At 44.0% G+C, this 22,529-nt stretch overlaps 1 protein-coding gene across 3 annotated transcripts; it reads right to left on the bottom strand.

Annotated features, from left to right (window-relative positions):
• Window positions 1-4,228: 4,228 nt before the first annotated feature.
• On the bottom strand, window positions 4,229-11,129 carry HMGN1 (high mobility group nucleosome binding domain 1). 3 transcript variants are annotated; one of them, XM_028095606.2, is made up of 6 exons: window positions 10,990-11,129; window positions 10,085-10,117; window positions 9,965-9,994; window positions 9,831-9,881; window positions 6,678-6,806; window positions 4,229-5,093 (listed from the first exon to the last, which is right to left on the bottom strand). In XM_028095606.2, exons 1-6 carry the CDS (start codon window positions 11,062-11,064, stop codon window positions 5,046-5,048), a joined length of 366 nt encoding a protein of 121 aa, XP_027951407.2. In that variant the 5' UTR covers window positions 11,065-11,129; the 3' UTR covers window positions 4,229-5,045. The 3 variants fall into 3 exon arrangements, 2 of the variants coding, with proteins under 2 accessions (XP_027951407.2, XP_027951408.1); XM_028095607.2 differs by lacking the exon at window positions 10,990-11,129 and adding an exon at window positions 10,452-10,622; XR_015768300.1 differs by lacking the exons at window positions 4,229-5,093; window positions 9,831-9,881; window positions 9,965-9,994; window positions 10,085-10,117; window positions 10,990-11,129 and adding an exon at window positions 7,306-9,824 and having other exon boundaries at window positions 6,720-6,806.
• Between the last annotated feature and the right edge of the window lie 11,400 nt (window positions 11,130-22,529).

Genomic DNA, 22,529 nt, shown 5'->3' with positions numbered 1-22,529 from the left:
TTGATGCTGACCAAGACCCATTTTGAGTCCCAGAAATTCGGAAGAGCAGTGTGCCCCCTTGCCAAGTACTCAGAATCCATTTACTCTGATTTCTAAAAGGCCACCTTACTCGTATGAGCTCAATTAAATTTGCTCAACTTAATATTTAGTTCCCTTTGGCTTCAAAGATAAACGAGATAAGAAGCAAAGCCAAGAGTGAGAAATTATGCTACTACAGTTAAGACTCCCTTAAAAATATTTTTTGCGAAAACCCAAATCAGCCCTGGTGGAAATGATCATCTTGCACATTTTAATATGCAGCCACATCCTTACACACACCCTTCCAAGCATGCGAGCCTTGCAACGCTTCCTCTGACTCATGCATAACAGATTAGTGTATTTACATTTTTTCATACATAACTTGAATTTATTAGTCTTTATACACTTTTCAACTTGAACTTTCTGTGGGTAACATAAAGTGTTTTCAGAGGTAAATTTTTTTAAAGATTTTATTTATTTATTTGAGAGAGAGAATGAGATAGAGAGAGAGAGAGCATGAGGGTCAGAGGGAGAAGCAGATTCCCCGCCGAGCAGGGAGCCCGATGCGGGACTCGATCCCAGGACTCCAGGATCATGACCCGAGCTGAAGGCAGTCGCTCAACCAACTGAGCCACCCAGGCGCCCCAGAGGTAAGATTTAAGACTGACATAACTTTATGAATTCCACCTGAACTGCAGCAGTAATCCCTACAGTTAAGGGTGTAAGGAAACACGGACGGACCTACTGCCATGTTCTAGTAAGGTAACACTGCCAGATCAGAGGAGAAGGAACTGTCACATTCAATGCTCGACTTAAATCAAATGTATTTTCTAAGGCTTTACTGAGCAACCTATGTTGTTGTAAAGGGGTTAAAGTATCCACCAGGAATCTAGTTGGCGTAGCTGGGAAAATCATGAGGAATAGCATCAGGTGTTTATTGGGTACTGTGCCAGATGCTACTATAGTTCCTCAGGACCCTCTGAGAAAGGCTTAGCAGTACCTCGGTTAAGCTCTGTTCCCTATCTTTTGCCCCTTCCATTGCGGGGTCACCTTCATCCGTGAGAAGAACGTGGCGAGGGGAGAACAGCAGCTGCTGTGACCGTCCCTAACCCGGGTCTGCATTTGCACCAGGTAGGGAGTAGCTCCTGCAGCCCCCGGCCGGGGTGCCCCTTCTCCCCAGAGCCCAGCTCTAATCACATCACTTTACATTTCCAAGTCCTCAGGAGACTTCAAACCACAAGAGACTCTTAATCTCAGGAAACAAACTGAGGGTTGCTGGAGTGGAGGGGGGTGGGAGGGATGGGGTGGCTGGGGGATGGGCATCAGGGAGGGTATGTGCTATGGTGAGCGCTGTGAATTGTGTAAGACTGATGAATCACAGACCCTGAAACAAATACATTATATGTTAATAAAAAAATAAAAAAACAGTATAAAATCTTGCACAAGTTTTCCAAAATTATATGACATTTGCTATTTTCAAAAAAATAAAATAAAATCAATGTGGAATCAGCATCTGGAAGGTAGTATGTTGATTCTAAAGGCGGAACTAGCCAGACTGGATTTTTTTTTTTTTTTAAGCAGCTTCTTGGTTCAAGTCAATCTGTATCCAACACCCAACTTTGACAAAATGTGCAAAACTTCAAAAATAAGTGAACGTTTTTTGGAACAATTTTTATTAGTAATATACATTTTTGCTTCCTATTTTGTTTTCCTATTTATACATAGATGATTTTTTAAACTGTCCATCCTTATTTGCTTCAAAATAGTATGGATAGCCAAGATTAGCAATGGTTTGATGGCTGTTGGGATTGGTTGACTGGTACATGGGGGTTCAGTATACTGTACGGCTTTTGAGTATAGGTAAATTCATCCCTAAGGGGGGAAAAAAACCCCCACCTGTAATGGCCAAATTATGGCATAGCCACATGAATTATTAAGCAAGTACTAAACCATTTTACAAATAAAGAAAACCCAAGCACACATGAAGAAAATTCCAACATATCTAAAATAATTACTTCTAGGCACACCTGGGTGGCTCAGTGTAGTAAATGAATTATGGTTGTTTTTTGGCTTTGTCTGCATTTCCTGAGCTTTTTTCCCCAGTGAATATAAATTGCTCCTGTACTTCAACTACATACATACACATTTCTCCTCCCTGTACCAGCTGTCCCAATTCTTGTCCTTATGCCAACAAATATTTTTTTAAAGACTTTATTATTTGACAGAGACAGAGGGAGAGGGAACACAAGCAGGGGGAGCGAGAGAGGGAGAAGCAGGCTTCCCGCTGAGCAGGGAGCCCCATGTGGGGCTTGATCCCAGGATACTGGGATCACGACCTGAGCCGAAGGCAGACGCTTAACTACTGAACCACCCAGGAGCCCCTGCCCACAAATATTTTCACACACACTTCCCAAACAGGGCTACAAGACTGTGTTTTCTCTGGGGCCTCCATGATCAGCATGAGTCTTGGTACTAGGCACCAGGTTCTACGACTGCTAGTCCTCTGATTAGTCCCCGTTTGGAAGGTCAAACCCAACCTCTGACAAGCCAAGGGAGGGAAAGGTTCTTATTTACTGGTTTTGCTAGTTAAGATTGAAGACTGATTTGTTTGCATCATTACTAAAAAGTTATCTTCCCTGTCCTTTGAGGATGTCTGATGTCCATTCAAGCATTCTTATCTCTCAGTTCTCATTACTAGTTTTTTCTTATAACTAGTTTAGAAATTTAAACAACTAGTTTAAAAGAGATTAACTTTTTATAGGCAACGAGCTTAGAAAATATGCCAAGGGGTGCCTGGTGGGCTCAGTCGGTCGAGTATCCAACTCTTGATCTCGGGGTTGTTAGAGCCCCACGTTGGGTGTAGAGATTACTTAGAAAATTAATTTTAAAAAATATGCCTCAAACTGGTTTATTTCCTTAAAAACTGTTTTCCTTTGATAGCTGAAGAGAACATCCAGGTGAAGGTTCATTTTTTCATAAAAGGATAATGCCCAAGGCAAGTAGGACCTACAAGTACATTCGTTCCAATTTTCCACAAAGAAAACCATCTCTTTTAGGTACAAGTAAAAACAAACAGAACCAACCCTGTCACACTATTTTTTAGAAATCTAGTAAATCTCTTTATTATTAGCAATGAGTTCAGAACAATTGAGGAAATCTTCCTGTGACTGTAAACAATGATCATTGTTTCTCGGGGGTACTACTGAGGGTTGGGTAGTACAGATGAACACAGCCACACAGGGTAAGAGTTAAACTTCTAGTTTTCTTCCCATTGGTTTCTAGATACCACCTTTAGCTGTTACCAATAGAGAGGTGCGAGAGAAATTCTGGTACAGTAAAACTGTATGAAGTATCCATACACCCCGGGGCAAGGTTTTCAGTTCAATGCTTCAATTTACATATCCAAAACCCCGGGCTGTCTATACTTAGAAATTGAGACAAATCTGTTTATCATGGTTCCAGGCCCTCCACAGAGTACCAACCGCCAGGAACTGGGGAACATGGCTCCTAGGCCCTTCCCATTCCCTAGGGGTTACCACAGCCCTCCTTTGAGTGTCAGTTTATCCCAAGTCAACACCTTCTGTGCATTGACACCCTGGTTTCACTGAAGGGGTCACATTTTACCACCCCTCCCCCCTGTATGAATGCTCAAACGGCCCCTGGCCATTCCTGTGGTTGTCTTTGCAGAGTTGTGATCCCTCAGGACTCCTGTTTCTAGAGCATTCTTGCCCCCCACTACCGGAATCATTCCAGGGCAAAATAACATGTCAAGTGTACTGAGGCTTATAGGGTTTCAAGGCCTTCCCCTGTTCAGTGGTAACCTTGGCCTGGTGCTTTCTCTGGCCCTGGGTTTGTATTTGCCAAATCAGTGCAGGTGTCCACCACCACCTCTGAAGACTATTTCGATGGCAAAACGGAAGTACAGTATGTATGAAAATCCCAAAAATATGCGAACACAAACCACATTAGATGCAGTTTTAGCTTATTCAGCACTTATAAGCTTAATATGAAGAGCAAATAATTATGTAGTTTGCTTCAGAGGATGCTGGACTGTTTGCTCATTACGCAACCAATTTAGGCACACAAACATCTTCAAAGAACACTGTACACGTTCAAGTGTTACAAAAAATTAAATATTCCACTTTCAAATTTTAAGAAACATTTGGAAGAACAAATGTGGTAATTCTCTGAATAAAATTTAAGCCAGAACTTGATTTATGTGCTTCACAAAATTCTTAATTTTTTATTGGTTGAGGATCAGTACAGACGTTTCAATTTGTACACAATTCTTAACATACGTACCGAAAAATCTAAAAAAAAACATGTAGTTGTGATTCTTTTCTAAAAGTTATTCCAGTGACCTTCCAGCTTAAAATTTGGAGGCAAATTTTCCTTAACAGTATATCAAGTACCAAGATCTTCAAATGCTGATACACTGTTACATTAAGTCCCATTAATTCACAATTTAATATCATATATACTACATACTCAGATTCTCAATCTTGCACAGCACATTAACAGAGTTACTAGGAAAACCGGACTACGACGACCAAGATGTTACAGAGTGCACAAGAATTCGGACCGGGAGAGCCAAGACCTAGGAGTGGTTTTCTTTAGGAAACAATTCTACCGAAAACAACATGGGAATAGAAGTAATTTAAAATATTCAAGACATAGTAAATGCACGACCGACTCCAAATTGCCATTTAGTATGCTTGGTATTATAGGATATAAAAACTACCCCAGCTATGGAATGTTGAGCTGACACCCAAGACAATCAAAGCCTCCCACATTCAATATCCCACTATTTCCTGGTTGTACCAAAAAATAAACAACCAGCAAATGATTTCACCTCTTAAAAAAAAGCATTTACACTTAAAAAATGGGATGAGGTGGGATTCCCTCCTTCTTAAAAATGTTTCTAGAGCTACTAAAAAACTTGCATTTACAAAATAGTTGATAAAAATATTCCTCTGGATTGTACAAGAAGGGCGACAGGGACCACTGATAAGACATGGTTTATGGTATTAATCAGACTTGGCTTCTTTCTCTCCTGCTTCATCGGAGGCTGGACTCTGCAAATCAAAGGAAAAGTAATAATCAAATACTAGATTTCTGTGTCATTGTTATGATCTTTGAGAGCTTTAACATTTAATACAATGTAAGTTTCACTTACATAAAATTACTAGGTCTTGAAAATACAGGTGATCCTCACTATATGCAGATTTTATATTTTTACAAATATAAAATTTACATTTACATGTGCCTACTCACGAAAATTTATTTGTAACCCTAAAATCAATACTCCCGGCACTTCCATGGACTTAAAAGCATTTTTTTTAGTTCCTCAACATGTACATTCCCAGCTGGGGTGGTTGTTTCAGTTCTGAACTAGTGTCTTTTTCTGCAGTTTATTTAGTGCCATACATTTCACATTTTTTTGTGCTTCTTGATGCTGACTAGACAAGTTTAATACTGTCTACTAAGTGCAAGAAGGTTGTGGTATCCCTTATGGAGAAAATACACATGTTGGAGAGCTTCATTTAGGCATGAGTTACAGGGCTGTTTCCGTTGGCCTCGAGTTCAATGCTAATGTATCAACAACATATATTCAACGGAAACACATTAAAATAAGGTTATGTCTTGATGGGTTGATGGAAATGTTGTGATCAGAGTGCCGCAAAAATCTAACCCTGTATTTCCTCCACATGCAACTGTTCAGTATTCAACCTTCCAGAACACAATCACCATGAATAACAAGAGTAGTGTGATAACGTGTATTAGAAGGTCAAATTCTTCCCTTACAACCAGATTAGTAATCTCATCTTAACACCACATAATATTTGATGTGTGGTTAGAACTACCAATTAAAAATAAATTCTGATTAGACTCCACAAATTAGAAATAAGTACTTGGTTGTTTTAAGATTTGATCTATAAATATAAAAGTTTTAAAAATACCCTGAATTGTTTCTTTCCAGGTTTAACCAATATAACATTAAAAAAAAAAAAGCTTGGCTTAAGAAAAATTATTTATCAAAACCTGTAGCCAAGTGTCTTCTCTTCAAGGATAAAGATTAAGAACACCAAGTCTTTTTATTTGCTTGATCTAAGTTATTTAGTCCTAACACAAGTAGCCAGCTTTAAGAAAACTGGATTTATCAGAAATGAAATGGGAAAAATGTGCCAAATAAGGAATAGATTCAAAACATTTTTGAATATCCAGGAAATAAAAGCAAGATTACAACATTTCTATAGGCGGCAATAAAAAAAGAGCCTAGAATATTTCTTTAAAACAAAATCCCAAGGTTACGTGGAAGAAAAAGGAGTATCACATCACTTAGTAAATTAAATCCATTTAAAAATCCACCAAGTAATTTTATTAATGAGCTCTGTGTACAACATACATGGTGGATCTGGTACTGGTGAAATTCTAAGCATATTAAAATTTCTTGTTCACTCATTTAAAAAAGAAGCCATCAACATATACATTTTCAAATATGATCTAATTCATAAAAACCACCTGTGTATTCACTTAGGAGTTACTGTACAAAGCTTTGATATTTTAATGAATAAAGACTGTCTCATCTACTATATACAAATACATAACTTATTATCTACTGTTCAAAGTCCAAATCAACAACACACAACACTTCTGACCTCCTCATTTTTAGTTTCTCCGTTTTCTGCAGGTAAGTCTTCTTTCGTTTCTTGGTTAGCCACTTCAGCCTGTTTTCCCTTTGCTCCCCTTTTCCCCTTTGTTTGCACTTTTTTGTCTGAAGATTTATCCTAGGATACATTAAGAGTATATTTTAAGTATGAACTTGGCACTTACGTGTTCTCACTTGCTATAGTGTCCCCAACAGCTGCCATGTTCATGCTAGCCCCCACAGCAGCCTGAAGGACCGGACACCACTTTTAGAGAAGACACCTGGAAGTCCATCCCCACTAGTCAGCACGACAACGTGTGCCCAAAACTGTAACATTACTCGCATTATCAAGCCTCAATAGACTTACCGTGAGTAAACCTAAAGCCTGAGCCCTCAATAGACTTACCGTGAGTAAACCTAAAGCCTGAGCTACACTCCTCCTCCACCTACTCAATCACCCACTATTCTCTCAAGTTCCACACGACCGAACCAATGATGGGAAGAATAGTTGGAGGAAATCTCTTTCCACTGTAACCCTACCCATCCCCAAAGTTTTCTTAAGCCTGAGTAATAATAATCAAATTGTCAAATAATCACTGTTCTGACAAGACATTCACCCTCACAGTAAGACCATTCACCTGAAAACAGCACCATGTTGAACGGTCAGGTTGACTATCCTGCTACAGCTAATCCCTTGATATCATGTAATGAGTAGCTAAAAGGATCAATTTTGAGTTTATCATTTTCATTTACATGTTGGAAGAATCTGAAAAGCACACAGATTAGTATGATAAAAGACGTTCAAAATTTAAGCCACTGTTAAGCAATATAAAACTGTTTTTGGATACCATCCATCAATGGGGAAGGAAAAGTTTAAACATTTAACATTTATTCCTTGTAAATAATGCAATTAAGTTAGGTCACCAGTAAGTTTTATCAAAGACCCCTGTCAGTACTGACCAGTATTTGAGTTAAACAGCCACAAAGACAGGTAGGTTAAGTATCACAACTTCAGTGCTAAGAGTGGGAGAAAAAAACCAGTGTAATGTATTCTGAACCAATGATGGCCTTCCATATAAAAGACAACATGACAGCTACTAATAATACACCATCTTTACAATGAACCACAAATTGTAATTACGTTTTAGTGAGCTCTACGTCCAGTGTGGGGCTCAAATGCACAGCCCTGTGATCAAGGTTGTATGCTCTACCGACTGAGCCAGCCAGGTGCCCCAGAAATAAATTATAAATTATGAAAACAAACATATTTGGGATAGCACTCCTCACACACTGGTACCATGAAGTGTCATAATCACCTCTGTAGTTAAGTTATTCTTTTATAATCCAATTTCTTTAGATTTCTCATTAATTTTCTAACCACTATGGCATAGCATAAAAATGTAAATCCTTAGAAGTGAAAACAAAATACCACTTTTAATAACAGGAACAACAGATGAAAAAAGTAAAATCACTGTTATCCTAATACATGTTTCAATCCCCAAAATACTTCTAAGAAAATGATACAAGTCATAACTTCAGTGATATACATATGCTTTGAAAAGTGTGCCTACACTGTAATCAATACATCAAAAATTTACCTTCCATTAATGCTTTAAAATTGGATCGATTATGAAGGGTGTACTACAGAAACTCAAGTAAAACAAAGCCCACCAACTCCACATTTTTCCTTTGGCAACACTGAGTTGACAAATTTGTTCCTCAAGGAACACTGACGAGAAGACTTACCTGTTGGCCTCTCAGTGGGAGAAAGAAATGTGTTGATTACACCTGACCCCAAACCCAACTGAGTGTAAAATCCGAGTATTTTCATTAAAAAAAGTTTTGGGGGCAAATCAAAATATAGGAAGTGGTAAATAAGGAAAAAAATTTAAGAGGAAAACAGGCATAGTACTTCAGCCAATTGGTTTATTAAAAATAACCCAAAGATGGGTAATAATAGTACATAGTTCATTCCATCATTATGCAACAAGATCCGCTATTTTTTTGGCCTTTGTGAAAGGTTCCTGTTTTACTTAACTTTTTATACAGAGAATTACTGTTTTACCTTTTGTTGGGGGAAATACTAAGTTAACACACTACGCTTACAACCTTCGAGTACTTAAAAAAACAGAATTTTCTACTTAAAAAAACACTTTGAGACTTCCACATTCATTTCTGTACAGTTTAAAATAAAGAATTGGAAACAAAACCCTTGATTATGCAGTGCTAAGCTTCCAACTACACTTTCAGGAAAGAGGTCTAACACCAAACTCTCAAGTTTTAAGTGCACAGAAATTAATCATACCACGAATTTCCCCCGAAGACCGTGACAGCTTTGCAGAGGACGGTTTCAATGCTCCATCCAAAATCAAAGTTATGATGATTTACGTATACTTTGCTTTCCCAGCTTAAGTGTTCAAACATTACATAAACGCAAAACAACTTCATTTCAGAGACCTTCAATGTGAACAGTGCAATCGTGAATCTACTGCAGGGAAACAACTCTAACGTCGGTTAGGGTGAACTCAAGAGTTTCTTAAGGTAAAATGAGGTAGTGTGCTCCTTTACACATAGGGACAAAACACAATACCTGTACCATCATGTTCTCCGAGAACACAAGCCTCGATGTTCGCCTGCACACAGGACTGAGAACTTTATCCGCAAAACACCTACGCACGAGGGCTCAACCGCGGCTTTGAGGTTACGGTCAAGAGGAGCAAGCACAAGCATACAACCGACCCGCCAGCACTAGCCGTGACGCACACAGCGCAAGAATGGATTTCCTTCGTCAGCTAGACTTAGGGGTATTTTCAGTCGTCTTAAGTCTTTCAAATTCTGCGGCACCATGAACGTGACACGTTCCATTCCCGCAAAAAACCAGCAGAACCATATCCATTATCTTTTTTTTTACCCAGGCCAAAAAACAAAAGTCGGTCACTGCTATCGTTACGAAATAAAATTTAAGAAGGAAAACAGGAGACAACTTCCACGTTTCAGGCAAGCATGACATCGGACTGAGACTTTCGGAGTCACGATCTTAGTCACTAACAATGTCACAGGACCTCAGCGTCGCTGGGGATGGCTTGCTATTAGGAACAAGTCACGCGTCAAGCAGCGCTGCAGCAGTTCCCAGACACCGCGGTCTCCTAAGTTTGGAGCCTACCTTTCCTGCCGCCTTTTTTGGCTTCGTTTCCACTTTTGCAGGAGCAGGTTTCTAGAAAGAAAAGGCAGCACTGAGTGTCTTCACTGGGCACGACCCCACGGCAAAGAAACGGTTACGGGGCTCGCTCTACTTACAGCTGACAACCTCGCCGACCTCCTCTTGGGCTTTAGGGGAGAAAGGGAAGAAGAGCAAGGAGTGAGGGGTGAAGCGCCAACGGGACCCCCCCCCCCCCGGGCAGAGGCGCGGGCTCTCACCTCCTCCTTCGACGCCCCCTCGGCGGAGCTGACCTGCGGAAGGAAGCACACGCGCGAGTGGGCGCAGCCCGCAAACAAAAGTGCCCGCGCGCCCCGCGCCCGCCCGCGAGAACAATGCCCGGCCGCGTGACGTCAGCGGCTTCCCGCCGCCGCGTTCGAATCTCCCACCCGGCTCCTCGGCCGCCGAACGTTCCAGAACGCCGCGCCCGGGCCGCCGCGCGAGCACAGCCCGCCCGCCCGCTGCGGGTCCCGGCGCGCTTGTCGGGCCCTGCGCCGCCGTGGACGCGGCGGGCCTGGGGCCTCGCGGGGGCGGCCGTGGCGACCCGGACGGCGGAGGGAGCGCATGCGGGCGGCGGCCGCCGCTCACCTTCCTCTTGGGCATCGTGGCGGCGGGGCGGGCGCGTGCCGGGTGCCTGCGGGCCGCGGCGCGCCGAGACCCTTCGCGAAGCTGGGCTGCCTGGCCGCTACCGCTCCTCCCGCCGCCCGAGCTGCTGCGACCCGCCGCGGGGGCGGTGGGAGAACCGGATGGAACCGGATTGGGAGCCCGCCCCCTCCTCCCCCCGCGTCCCCCGCCCGCGGGCTCCCCCTCCCCGCCGGCCGGGCCGCCCCCCGCCCCCCGCCCCCGCCCATTGGCTGTGGGGCCCACCGCGCCGCGGCCCGCGCCCGGAATAGGTGAGGCGGGCCGTCACTCGACCACTGCGCCCCGCCCCCGCTCCCGGCGCCCCCACCCCCGCCCGCCGTCTCGCGGGGCCCCAGACCCAGGCGAGGGGGGCGGGGCCCCAGAGGCCGCTCTCACCTCACGGTAGTTTGTTTGAAGCCGAGCCGCAAAGTGCGGTCTGCGCGCCGATTGGCGGGGTCCCGCCACGTGATCGCCGGGTGACCCCACCCACAACCTCCCTGGTTACCTGGGCACCCCCAGCGCGCAGAGATACTCGGAGACTGAGTTCCTCCTTTCTAGAGCGAGTTGCTATGGGACACATAGTTAGTCTAGTAAACTATAAAGGGAGAGACAATGGATTCAAGTACGAGCCAATTTCTCCCTCCTCGGGCGGCAAGAAAGGCTATCGATGGGCCGCGGCTTCGCAGGCCCTCGGGAAGCAGGTCCTAGTGCGCAGGCGCCAGAGGGGAGGTCGTGGGAAGGAAAGCTAGCGCGCGGGCTCCGCGCCGGGTGCTGCTGCGCAGGCGCGGATCTTTGCGACGTCCCTAGGCTCGCGGCTGTCCCGCGGCCGGTTTCTGCTGCTTGGTTGCTCTGGGTCGCTCCTTTGAATCTTCTGTTTCTTGAGGGGTCGGGGTCCCCACCGCCCCCAGGACGTGTCCTCTCCCAGACCCCTGGGCCGGCCGATCCCTCCTGCGCTGAAGTGAAGCGGGAAGCACGCCCACCCGCTCCAGCCCTTTTTGGCTCGCCTAAGCACCTTCTTAAAGTGGAAAAAGGGCATCAGGTTGGGGGGCGGTGAGCTGGGAACCCCGGAACCAGTGAGATCGCATGTTACCCAGTTTCTTTAATGAGGAAGAAAATTACGTCTAAAAGGACGAATTGTGTGGGCCTACACGTTTTTAATAAAAATTGTCAGCTGGGATTCGTGGAAAGAAGGAAACGTTGGAGTACTTTGCGTCCAAAAGATAGGAAACAGATCAAATGTCCCTCATTTGAGAGGCCCGGATAAACTATGGAACCTTCGCATAATGTAACAGCTACACCAAAGAAAGATGAGGCAGCTCTTTACTGAGGAAGTGAATTTCGAAAACCCCTAGTCAGATGTTGCACCTCCTGATCTCAGTAACTAGCGTCTTCCCTTCTCAGATTCATGGAAGTCGAAGTCCTAGAATGGCTTATAAAGCCCCCTGCAATTTGGCCCAGTTCAATGATTTTCGTCGCTGCTCCTTCTGTTTCCCCCTCCCGTTCTCAACCTGGCCTGGCACCCCTGCTTCTCAGGGCCTTGGCGCCTGCTGTTCCCTCTGCCTCAGACCAGTGTGGCTTTTCTTCCTCATTCGGGTTTTTGCGCAAATTTCACCCTCTCAGTGAGGCCTGTCCTGACCTTTCGGTTTAAAATTGCACCTCCCCATCTCTGTTTTCTGCCTTATTTTCTACATGGTGCCTACGGAATATATAGCTATATTGAGTATAAAGTTATACATTCATTGTGTAACTCAGGAAGAAGTCACAAGAAAGTGGTGCCAGTGGTGCACTGTGGAGAACATCTGGGAGCAGGGTAAGATTAAAATTTATCCTTTTTATTTCCTCAATCCTATATGCATTACCAAAAAAAAAAAAAAATCAGAGAATGACTGAGTTTGTCGCACAAACATACACTGAGCACCTGCCCTGTGCCAGGCATTACGTTAGGCCCTGGGGTAGAGAGACAACAGACAGGACATGTATGGCAAGGACTCTGGGTGGTAGTTTAGAGGAAAGACAAGGCACCCACATTGTCCTAGCAAGGGAAAGGGGGAAGCCACAGGCCGGGGGACAGCGCAGACCAGGGCATGCAGACGTACTGGAATGTGATAGTCCTCCAGGGCCTGCTAAGTGGCAGTGATGGATACATGGAGAATGGACAGTGACATTTAGAGAAAAGAGGCAGAAAGAGAAAGGCAACCTGCAGAAGGCATTTTATGCCAGGCTAAGGGGTTTGGCCGTTATCCAAGAAGACATTGCAAGGTCCTAATAAGGGAATGACGGGCTGAGATCTGAAGTTACCTTATAAAGAACTTTCTCCCATGAGAATTAAAGATGCAGTAGTCCAGAGGTGACAAACTGGTGGCCTACGATGTTTGCTTTGGACCAGACATTTTTTTTAATTGGCCAACATAAGCATGTGAAAACTGGAACTCAATAGGAAAACCACCTGGCAGTATCGTTTAAAGGTAAGCAAGTACTCTATGGCTCAGTAATTCATTCCTAGAAATATACCCAACAAAATTGCCTACATCTGTTCACCAGAAGATATGAAGTAGAATATTCATAGCTGACCTATTTTCATAGGCCCAGCCAGCAGTAACCTAAATGCCCATCAACAGGAGAGTGGATGAGTGAGTGGAAGACTATCAGCCATGACAAAGAGCTATCTACAATTACACAGAGCGGTGTGGGTGAATCTCGCAAACACAATGTTGAAAGCAAGATGCCAAATCCAAAAGAATACATAGTGTGATTCCTTTCATATAATGTACAAAGGCAGGCAGACGGATAAGTCACCCAACACAGGCACTAAAACTAGGCAGCGTTTGATCAAAAGTCAGAATCTATGCTAGATGATCCAGACTGTTGGATAACCACGTGGAAACAGCATTTTAAAAATTCCTCAAGATCCCTCAGGATCTTCGTATACACTCACACAAGTATCCTCACCACCACTTCACACTGGGGTTCACGTGCCCCATTTTGGAAAATCATGCACTCATGCAGGCTGGTTGATGGTGCAGGGTGATTGAGGATTTCTAGAGAGGAGAATCCCGAGCCTAATCTAAGGCAGAACTGCTGGTGATAGGCAGGGTTCCGAGGGAAACTGAGAGGGTGAAATCAATAATAGTGAGCAGTTTGCCTCCCCCGTGTCAGGTGTCCTAGGTGCTGGGGATGTAGCTGTGAACACAAGAGTCGAGCCACCTGTCCTCATGGGGTTCTCATTCTAGTGGGAGTACGATGAAGTAAACAAGATACTTTGACATAGCGATGATGCCTTGAAGGAAGGAAAAGTGTCACGATATGGAGCATGCTGGAGGTATGCCGAATGGGGCTGCTCTTGATGGGATAGTCGGGGAGGGCCTCCGGGGAGAGAAGTGAAGGGTAAGATGTCCGGGGCCTCTGGTGGCTCTGACGGAGAAGGCTTTAGGACAGAGGAAGCAGCTAGTATAAGGGTCCTGAGGTAGGATCAGCCTTGGTGTGTTTGAAGAAGGGAAATGTGGGTAGAGAAGCAGGCCATGGTGAGGATGTGTGGGGCGGTGAGGAAGCAGGGAAGGGCTGCCGTGAGCACTGACGTCATTGGTCTGGACTCCCGAGTGGGGGTGAGGTCAGGTGAACACGTGAGGTCAGTTGTTGCCAGAAGACGTGAGACCAGATGAGACCTTGTAAAGCAGTCTAGCCAACGAACGTTGGCTGTGGGGAAGGAGTTCCCCGGAGGGAGGGATTTGGGATATCTTTTGTTGGGGGGGGCGGACTGACAGGACTCTTAGTGGGCTGGGGCGAGGGAGAGGAGAGAGGCTTTTGCCCATGAGCAATAGAAACCCAGTTAGCATAAGCAGTAAGGAAATGGACTGTCTCCCACAGCAGAATGTTCTGGACTGGAAGATTCAGCAGCTTCCTGTGTTCTCACAGTCTGGGCTCTTTTCTCTCTTTTGTTGTACCCCTTTCTGAGTTGGCTTCATCCTCAGTTGGAGGTGGGATTCCACTCATCACATCCAGATTTATAACAGCCAGAGAAGGAATGTCTCTTTTCCCAGAAGCCCTCTCTCGATTGCCTTTACTTCTTGGCCAGAATTGGGTCACATGCAAGGGGAACGGGACACCCTTAGATCAAATCAGACCCACCCTTGGAGTTGGAGGTAGGGCCAGGAGTGGAGGGAATGGATACCTGAGCAAAACAAGGGCTCTGTTAGGAAGGACAAGATGGGCAATGGGCTGAGAATCATGTGTGTCCACCAGGCTGTGTGGCTGGGGAGCAATTCACCCAGCGAGGGATGAAAGAAGAGGTGTGCAGGACCGTGGAGAGGGCACATGGAGATTGTAAAGTGCCCCCTACATTGACAACGTATGATGTCACCGATTGTCCTGATGGAGCAGTTTCAGTGAGTGGTAGGACAGAAACCAGGTTGAAGTTAGAAAGTGGAAGGCAGGGGAGGAACTGAGAACGTGTTCCAGCCCCCACTGTGCTGTGCTGCATTACACTGTGTCTCCAGAAGCCGTCTCTGGGCTAGTGTGTCCAGGGAGTGAAGACAGAAGATAAACTGCGGTAGGTGTGAGATGAGCCTGTGAGCAAGAGCAGGTATAAGGGAGATGTTGATCGGAACTGCGAATGTCTGCTGTCCACCGCTCTGTTGGATATCCAAGCTGTTGCGGAAGGGTGAGATGCAAGAGAAGCAGAGGAGAGCAAAACTACTGGGCCCCATGCAGAGCTTTGGATGGCCACTATGCTGAATGAGTTGGCTAGAAATGCCAGAACACAGAGAGCCCTAAGATGACCCATAGTCATAGAAGTCACCATGCAGTGTAGGTTTCCAGCTTGGTTGCAAACTTTACGGCATGACTATATAAAATAATTATTATTAGCTAAGATAATTGGAATTATTGTTATTATGAGCTTTCTGTTTGGCAGTCCATAGCCCATATTGCTATTTTAGAAAAAACACTAAGCCAGCTACAAATTGGTCATGTTATTCTTTTCTGCCCACAGGTGAATCTTGCCTTTCCAAACATGGAAAGGAAGCTTCTTAATCTGTCCCAGCTGTTGTAGCAAAATACCATAGACTGGGTGGCTTATAAACAACAGACATTTATTTCTCGCAGTTCTAGAGGCTGGGAAGTCCAAGATCAAGGCTCTGGTAATTTCCATATTTGGTGAGAACCTGCTTCCTGGTTCATAGATGGCTGTGTTCTCTCTGTGTCCTCAACTTGGAAGAAAGGGGAAAGCAGCTCTCTGGGGTCTCTTTATAAGGACACTAATCCCATTCACAAGGGCTCCAGCCACATGACCTAGTCACCTCCCAAAGGCCCCCCCCCCACTCCAGATATCATCCCAATGGGGGTTAGGTTTCCACATTTGAATTTTTTAAAAATGTTTTGTTTATTTATTTGAGAGAAAGAAAGAGAGTACAAGCAGGGGGAGCGGCAGGCAGAAGGAGAAGCAGGTTCCCCGCTGAGCAAGGAGCCCGATGTGGGACTCGACCCCAGGACCCTGTGATCATGTCCTGAGCTGAAGGCAGACGCTTAACCGACTGAGCCACCCAGGCGCCCCTCAACATTTGAGTTTTGGGAGCACAATTTCAGTTCAGGAACACCCCCTGCATCTCTTCCAGGTCACTCAGTTTCTGTGGCTTCCAAAGAGAATCACCCCCTCAAATGGGCAGCCACTTCATACTATTTGAGACTTGAGCAGAAATATTCTACTCCATTGTTAAGGGGCACTTGTTATACCTGACTCTTGAGATCTCATGAGAGAATTCAAGGTTCCCCTGGCTTTTGTGAACTCTGAAGGCAGAGGCAGTGGTATAAATGTGTTCAGCTGACATGGTTTGAGGGATGCCCCATTCGTAACCTACAGGAGGAAGCCGTTTCCTTTGGTTAGACATTGTTCCACATCTGTGGTTTGGAGTGTTGGCCAGAATAACAATTATAAGCCAAAAAAAAAGAGTTCTCTTAATGCTACTTTTACATTATTCAAATACATTTGACTCTGGAGCAACGTGGGTTTGAACTACACGGGTCCACCTATATGCAGATATTTTTCGATACATAGAGTACTGTAAATGTATTTTCTCTTCCATATGATTTTCTCAATAACATTTTCTTTTCTCTAGCTTACTTGATTATAAGAGTACAGTATATAATATAACATACAAAATATATGTTAATTGGCTGTTTATGTTACTGGTAAGGCTTCTGCAACAATAGGCTATTAGTAGTTAAGTTTTGGGGGGGTCAACAGTTATCCATAGATTTCCAACTGCATTGGAGTATCTCCCCTAACCCCTATGTTGTTCAAGCGTTTATTTTATTTTATTTTATTTTATTTTATTTTATTTTATTTTATTTTATTTTTAAGATTTTATTTATTTGAGAGAGAGAGAATGAGAGAGAGAGCACATGAGAGGGGGGAGGGTCAGAGGGAGAAGCAGACTCCCCGCCGAGCAGGGAGCCCGATGCGGGGCTCAATCCAGGGACTCCAGGATCATGACCTGAGCCGAAGGCAGTCACCTAACCAACTGAGCCACCCAGACGCTTTTTTAATAAAAGAAATGTTTTCTTCTGAGTCCTTTTTCAGAAGCATTATAATTGATGAAGACTTCACTTTTTTCTGTTTTAAGATTTTATTTATTTATTTGACAGAGAGACACAGCAAGGGAGGGAACACAAGCAGGGGGAGTGGGAGAGGGAGGAGCAGGCTTCCCGCTGAGCAGGGAGCCCGATGCGGGGCTGGATCCCAGGACCCTGGGATCATGACCTGAGCTGAAGGCAGATGCTTATCGACTGAGCCACCCAGGTGCCCACCCCAAGACTTCACTTTGATGTAATTTTCATTAAGGAAAAAACAGGAGGAGAGGGAGCCTAATGTGACATTTCATTATAGTCAAATGTTATTTGACAAATGTTATTCCCATCTGAATGTCTTCTCATTTTCCTTTCCATTTGGAGAAAGCATTATTAGCAAAAATAGATGAGCCTGGCTCTTGACTCCATTTTTAATTTTTCACATTTCTGTAAGTTTGAAATTATTTTAAAATAAAAAAATTTGAAAGCTATTGAAAGATTTATTTAGAGGGGGGTGCCTGGGTGGCTTAGTCGTGAAGTGTCTGTCTTCGGCTCAGGTCATGATCCCAGGATCCTGGGATCGAGCCCCCTGTAGGGCTCCCTGCTCTGTGGGAAGCCTGCTTCTCCCTCTCCCTCTCCCCCTGCTTGTGTTCCCTCTCTCGCTGTCTCTCTCTGTCAAATAAATAAATAAAATCTTTAAAAAAAAAAGATTTATTGAGAGATACATTTCTTCTGGATATTTTCCAAAGCCTGTGAAATTTTGAGAAGTAAATGAAATTAACCACTAATAATAATAATAATATTATATTTTAAACTACTCAATTTTGCATATTCAGAAGGGCGTAGCATAACAGAGACTTAAAAACATTTAAAATGTCATTTGGTTTTACCAGTATTTTTCTTAAATTGAAGTAAAATTCACATAACATGTAGTTATTATTTTTTTAACATGTTATTTTTTTTTAAAGATTTTATTTATTTGAGAGAGAGAGCACAAGCAGGGGAGGGGCAGAGGGAGAGAGAAGCACACTCCCCACTAAGCAGGGAGCCTGACTCGGGACTCAATCCCAGGACCCTAGGATCATGACCCAAGCCAAAGGCAGATGCTTAACTGACTGAGCCACCCAGGCGCCCCAGGAACTAACTATTCTGAAGTGTACAATCCAATGGCATTAGTACATTTACAATGTTGTTCAACTACTACCTAACAGTATTAAATGTGCTACTTTTAAAGATAACAACATTTACATTTAAAATTTTTATATGAGTGTTTTTTAACTTGTTAAAATTAGCTCAGATTACAAGCTGTCACATTTTCTATCTGATTATCTCCCAGCGCGTGTACACATGCATACATGTGCACACACTCAAGATTGCTTCTAATTCAGCTATACTGAAATGCAGTTTTCCAGGAGATCCTGATTCTTCATTCCTCATTAGCTATCTTGGATCCTAAAGCAGGCTGCAAACATGCAGCTCTCTGAGAGCTAATAAGCATCATGAGGCCATGAGATTCATGCATTTGAGGTCACTGCCTGTGCTTGGCTTGTGCCAGTCCCTGAAACAATGCAGATTTTACTTAATTCACCTGAGTGTTGGTGTACCCCTAGTTCTCAATGGAAAGATTGTCAGTCTGCTCTTTGATTCAACCCTGCATGTGACCACCACCACCACTGCCACCATCATCATCACCACCACCACCGCCACCATCATCATCACCACCACCACCACCATCATCACCACCATCACCACCACCATCACCATCACCACCACCACCACCATCATCATCATCACCATCACCACCACCATCATCATCACCATCATCACCATCACCACCACCACCACCATCATCATCATCACCACCACCACCACCACCATCATCATCACTACCATCATCATCATCACCACCACCATCATCATCACCATCACCACCACCACCATCATCACCATGATCATCATCATCACCACCACCATCATCATTTAGTAAAACCAAGTAGGCAAAGCTAGGAATAGGTAAGTTCAGTTTCCACTACATTGTGACTTCTCTCTATCCCCTCTGTTCTCACTATGTTGGAAAGAGTTGAGGCAGTCTTTCTTTCACCTTGCATTTCAGTGCTGCCTTCCGGGTGTGCCTGTCTTAAGAGGAATCACCTTGCATTGGCCCCTCTGAATAACTGACCCCAAGTCATTCAAGTTCTGGGCACATTTCTAGTCACTGCTGACATTCCTTTGAATCTGTGACCAAGATTTGGTTTCCGTTAGAGAGCTCATTTCTCCAATCCCAGTCATGATTGACTGAAAATTGACATAAAATCCATGGATATAGGTCTTGCTAAATCCATTCTCGGAAGTCCTATGCATAGGAATTGTCAGAGGCGCCAGGACCTGTTGGTTCTGAACAAGGAATGATTTGATGAAAGCCCCCACTGCTGCTTTCTTTCTTTTTTTTTTTTTAAGATTTTATTTATTTATTTGAGAGAGAGAGAATGAGAGATAGCACGAGAGGGAAGAGGGTCAGAGGGAGAAGCAGACTCCCCGCTGAGCAGGGAGCCCGATCCCACTGCTGCTTTCAATGCTGTTTGTATTTTCTGTGCACCTTCCTCTGGAGGCGACCCATTTGTAATGCTATCCCAATCTTTACTTTCTACAGGCTGAATGCCTTTTTTTTTTTTAACTTGACAGTCTAGTGTGATACTTGGACAGAGTTGGTAGCAGCTGTGACGCACTGGGTTCTTCTTTTTCCATTGCTGTACTTGACTCAAGTTTTGAATTAAGGAATAGAGTACTTCTGTGTTCTCTATCTGCCTCATTATAGACCTGCAAGACCTAAAGTTGTGTAAAGATTTAGTTCCCCTACGTGAGTTATATTCCTCAGAATGAAGAGTCACTCTGTTCTTGAGTTGGTGAACAGCTTTGGTTATTTAAAGTAGATCATAACCTTATTGGCTCTAGTCTTTGGATTGTATTTCTCACTGTAATATTAATTCTAGCACTGTTTTTTCCAACCATGTACTTCTCTAAATGGTTCTTCCTCCTTTTGCTGAATTCACTACTTCCTGCTTGGTTTGCCTGACAATAAGCAAGTCCTAAACCTGTTGCTCTACATGCTAAGTTGCACTCAACTAAGTTGCACTCAACTTAGGACTTGCATATTGTTCCACCCTCAATTCCATTTCTAATCTTCCTAAGATTGGGAAGGATTCTTCTGAATTTTGCTGTTTTGAACCATCTTTAAATCTAGCCCTTGGAATGTTGTAAATATTACTGTTGAAACTTGCCATGGTTTGATGTCTTGTTTGCCTAGCCACAGGGCTCTTTGATCTTTGATGCTTATCTTTGGTACCATCATCTCTGTTGGTATCTGACAGTTGAAAGTCCATATCTTGACCAGGATTTCAAATCCAGTTATTTGCATGATTTATGCTGATTTCTAGGAGAAACCAACATTCTTCATTGGATTTGTTCCACTCACAGATCTCAAAGTTTTTAACAATAAAATTGCCAATTGAACTTTCTTTAGGGATCCCTCAGTCTCTGCTGCATGCCCCACTTTTCCTATTTCTCCAGTCAGGTGTGTCTCTTGACTCATCTAATAGCTATTGTAGAGCCTCTGATTATTTCTCCAATGGTGCTTGGACCCTTAATGGCCTCCCTCTGACATCTCAACGCCAAGTTCATGAATAAGCTGGTAAGAGGCTTCTTCTCTGTGGAGTTGCTCTTGCTGTCATCTTGGTTCATTTTCACAATGATACGGTCTTTATAGTAGCCAGAATAAAGCCCCCTCCCCCAAATGTCCACCATTTAATGCCCAGAACCTGTGAATATGTTACGTTATGTGGCCCAAAGGACTTTGCAGATGTAATGAAGTTAAACATTTTTAAATGTGGAGGAAGATTAACCTGGCTTATCCATCTGGATCCACTTCACTCAAGAAGGGGGGACATAGGAGGGTCAGAGATGTGACAATGGAAGCAGAGGTCAGAGTGGCATGATTCCTGGCTTAACCTGAACTAGATATGGACTGATTGATACAGAGATGTCCTGGCTTTCATACTTTCTTTCCACATGTTAGTAGAATAATTCAGCCTTTAGTTGTTAGTGCTCTTTTTGAGAGCTATCCAAATGAAGCAATAGGAGAGATCTAAGTTGTTCAAATTGTGTTGTCTTTGAAGGCCAGGTACTGCTGGTTCTCTCCCACCTCTGCTGCACAGTGAAGGACATTCTTCAGGGTTTTTTGTCAAATTCTTGCCTTACCAGGAATTGGTGATCCTCCTCCTTGGGGGATATGGTAGTGCAGGGGGATGGTAGGGGTAGAGAACAGTGATGCCCTCTTCTTCTGCCTGAAAGGTAGACACTGGGGAGGGAGGCAGGCAGGCAGGAGGAGATGCTATCACTTCATGAGGTTGTTTCTCCCTCCTGATTCATCTAAGTCTCTAGTGAATAGAAGAGCCAGTAGTCTGACTAAAGCTTCGGATGGTCCAGCTGCAGGGAAAGGGGGAGAGACAAGCTCCAAGCCTGTCTTTTAGTTTGGTCAGTTCAGCCCCACCTACCAGCCAAGATGCCATTCCATGGAAAGAATTCACTCCACCACTGTTGAATACTGCACGTTTTCTTGAAGCAGAAATTTGCAGTGATGAGAGAAAAACTCTCTAAGGGCCTGATATACAAGGGATGCCAGTTTAGATTTCTTTCCAAGTCAGCATGACTGTACATAAACTTTGTTCCAACCGAAGGCCTGCTTTATGGCCCAACCACCCATGGATTTTACACTGCTTTGTGAATGAGTAGCCTAAAGGAAAACCGTGTTGTCCTGAGATATCAATCAATACTTCTACTCCCTGCATTCCTTTGTGATAAGACTTGTGATTCCTCCCTATATGCTAATCTATAATCTTTTGAGCTTTTACAAGATGTAAAAAAAAAGTATATAACCCTGTAAAAACTATTCATTCTACAGAGCACTTCCTTCCCTGTGAAGACTGTGTTTCCTGGGCAGCTGCCCTAACTTGGGCTCGAACGAAACTTTTCTTTTCTCTTTAAAATTTTTAAAAAGTGGGGCACCTGGGTGGCTCAGTTGGTTGGGCGACTGCCTTCAGCTCAGGTCATGATCTCAGGGTCCTGGGATCGAGCCCCGCATCGGGCTCCCTGCTCCGCGGGAAGCCTGCTTCTCCCTCTGACCCTCCCCCTGCTTGTGTTCCCTCTCTCGCTGTCTCTCTCTCTGTGTCAATTAAATGAATAAATAAAATCTTTAAAAAAAATAAATAAAATTTTTAAAAAGTTTTGTTCATTTTGCATGGGCATTTCTTGGCATAGTGGGCAGGATATCAGAGCAGCTAGCCTGAGAAATATCTGGGGGGTCCTCCAGGCCTGATGCTTGGTATCAGCAGGGGCCCTTTGTGCTCCTCCAGCTTCTTAGCATCTCACAGTTGTATCTGGTGAGTTCTGCTGATATCCAGACACCCTCAACTTAACAGTCCTGACTTT

Source organism: Eumetopias jubatus, unplaced genomic scaffold (genome assembly GCF_037043125.1).
Source record: "Eumetopias jubatus isolate StellerSeaLion01/CBP00866 unplaced genomic scaffold, mEumJub1_p1.0 scaffold_1, whole genome shotgun sequence".
Lineage (NCBI taxonomy): Eukaryota > Metazoa > Chordata > Mammalia > Carnivora > Otariidae > Eumetopias > Eumetopias jubatus.
Note: the sequence above shows the minus strand (reverse complement) of the source record. Positions and strands in the feature narration are given on the sequence as shown.

What these genes read in the sequence shown, in the direction of transcription:
- HMGN1 (XM_028095606.2), bottom strand. Translation starts at nt 11,064, where the DNA reads ATGTGTCCCATAGCAACTCGCTCTAGAAAGGAGGAACTCAGTCTCCGA. An exon ending in AGGGGGCGTCGAAGGAGGAG is followed by an intron (nt 9,995 to 10,084) that starts GTGAGAGCCCGC and finishes TCTCCCCTAAAG; the next exon opens with CCCAAGAGGAGGTCGGCGAG. An exon ending in GGTCGGCGAGGTTGTCAGCT is followed by an intron (nt 9,882 to 9,964) that starts GTAAGTAGAGCG and finishes TTTTCTTTCTAG; the next exon opens with AAACCTGCTCCTGCAAAAGT.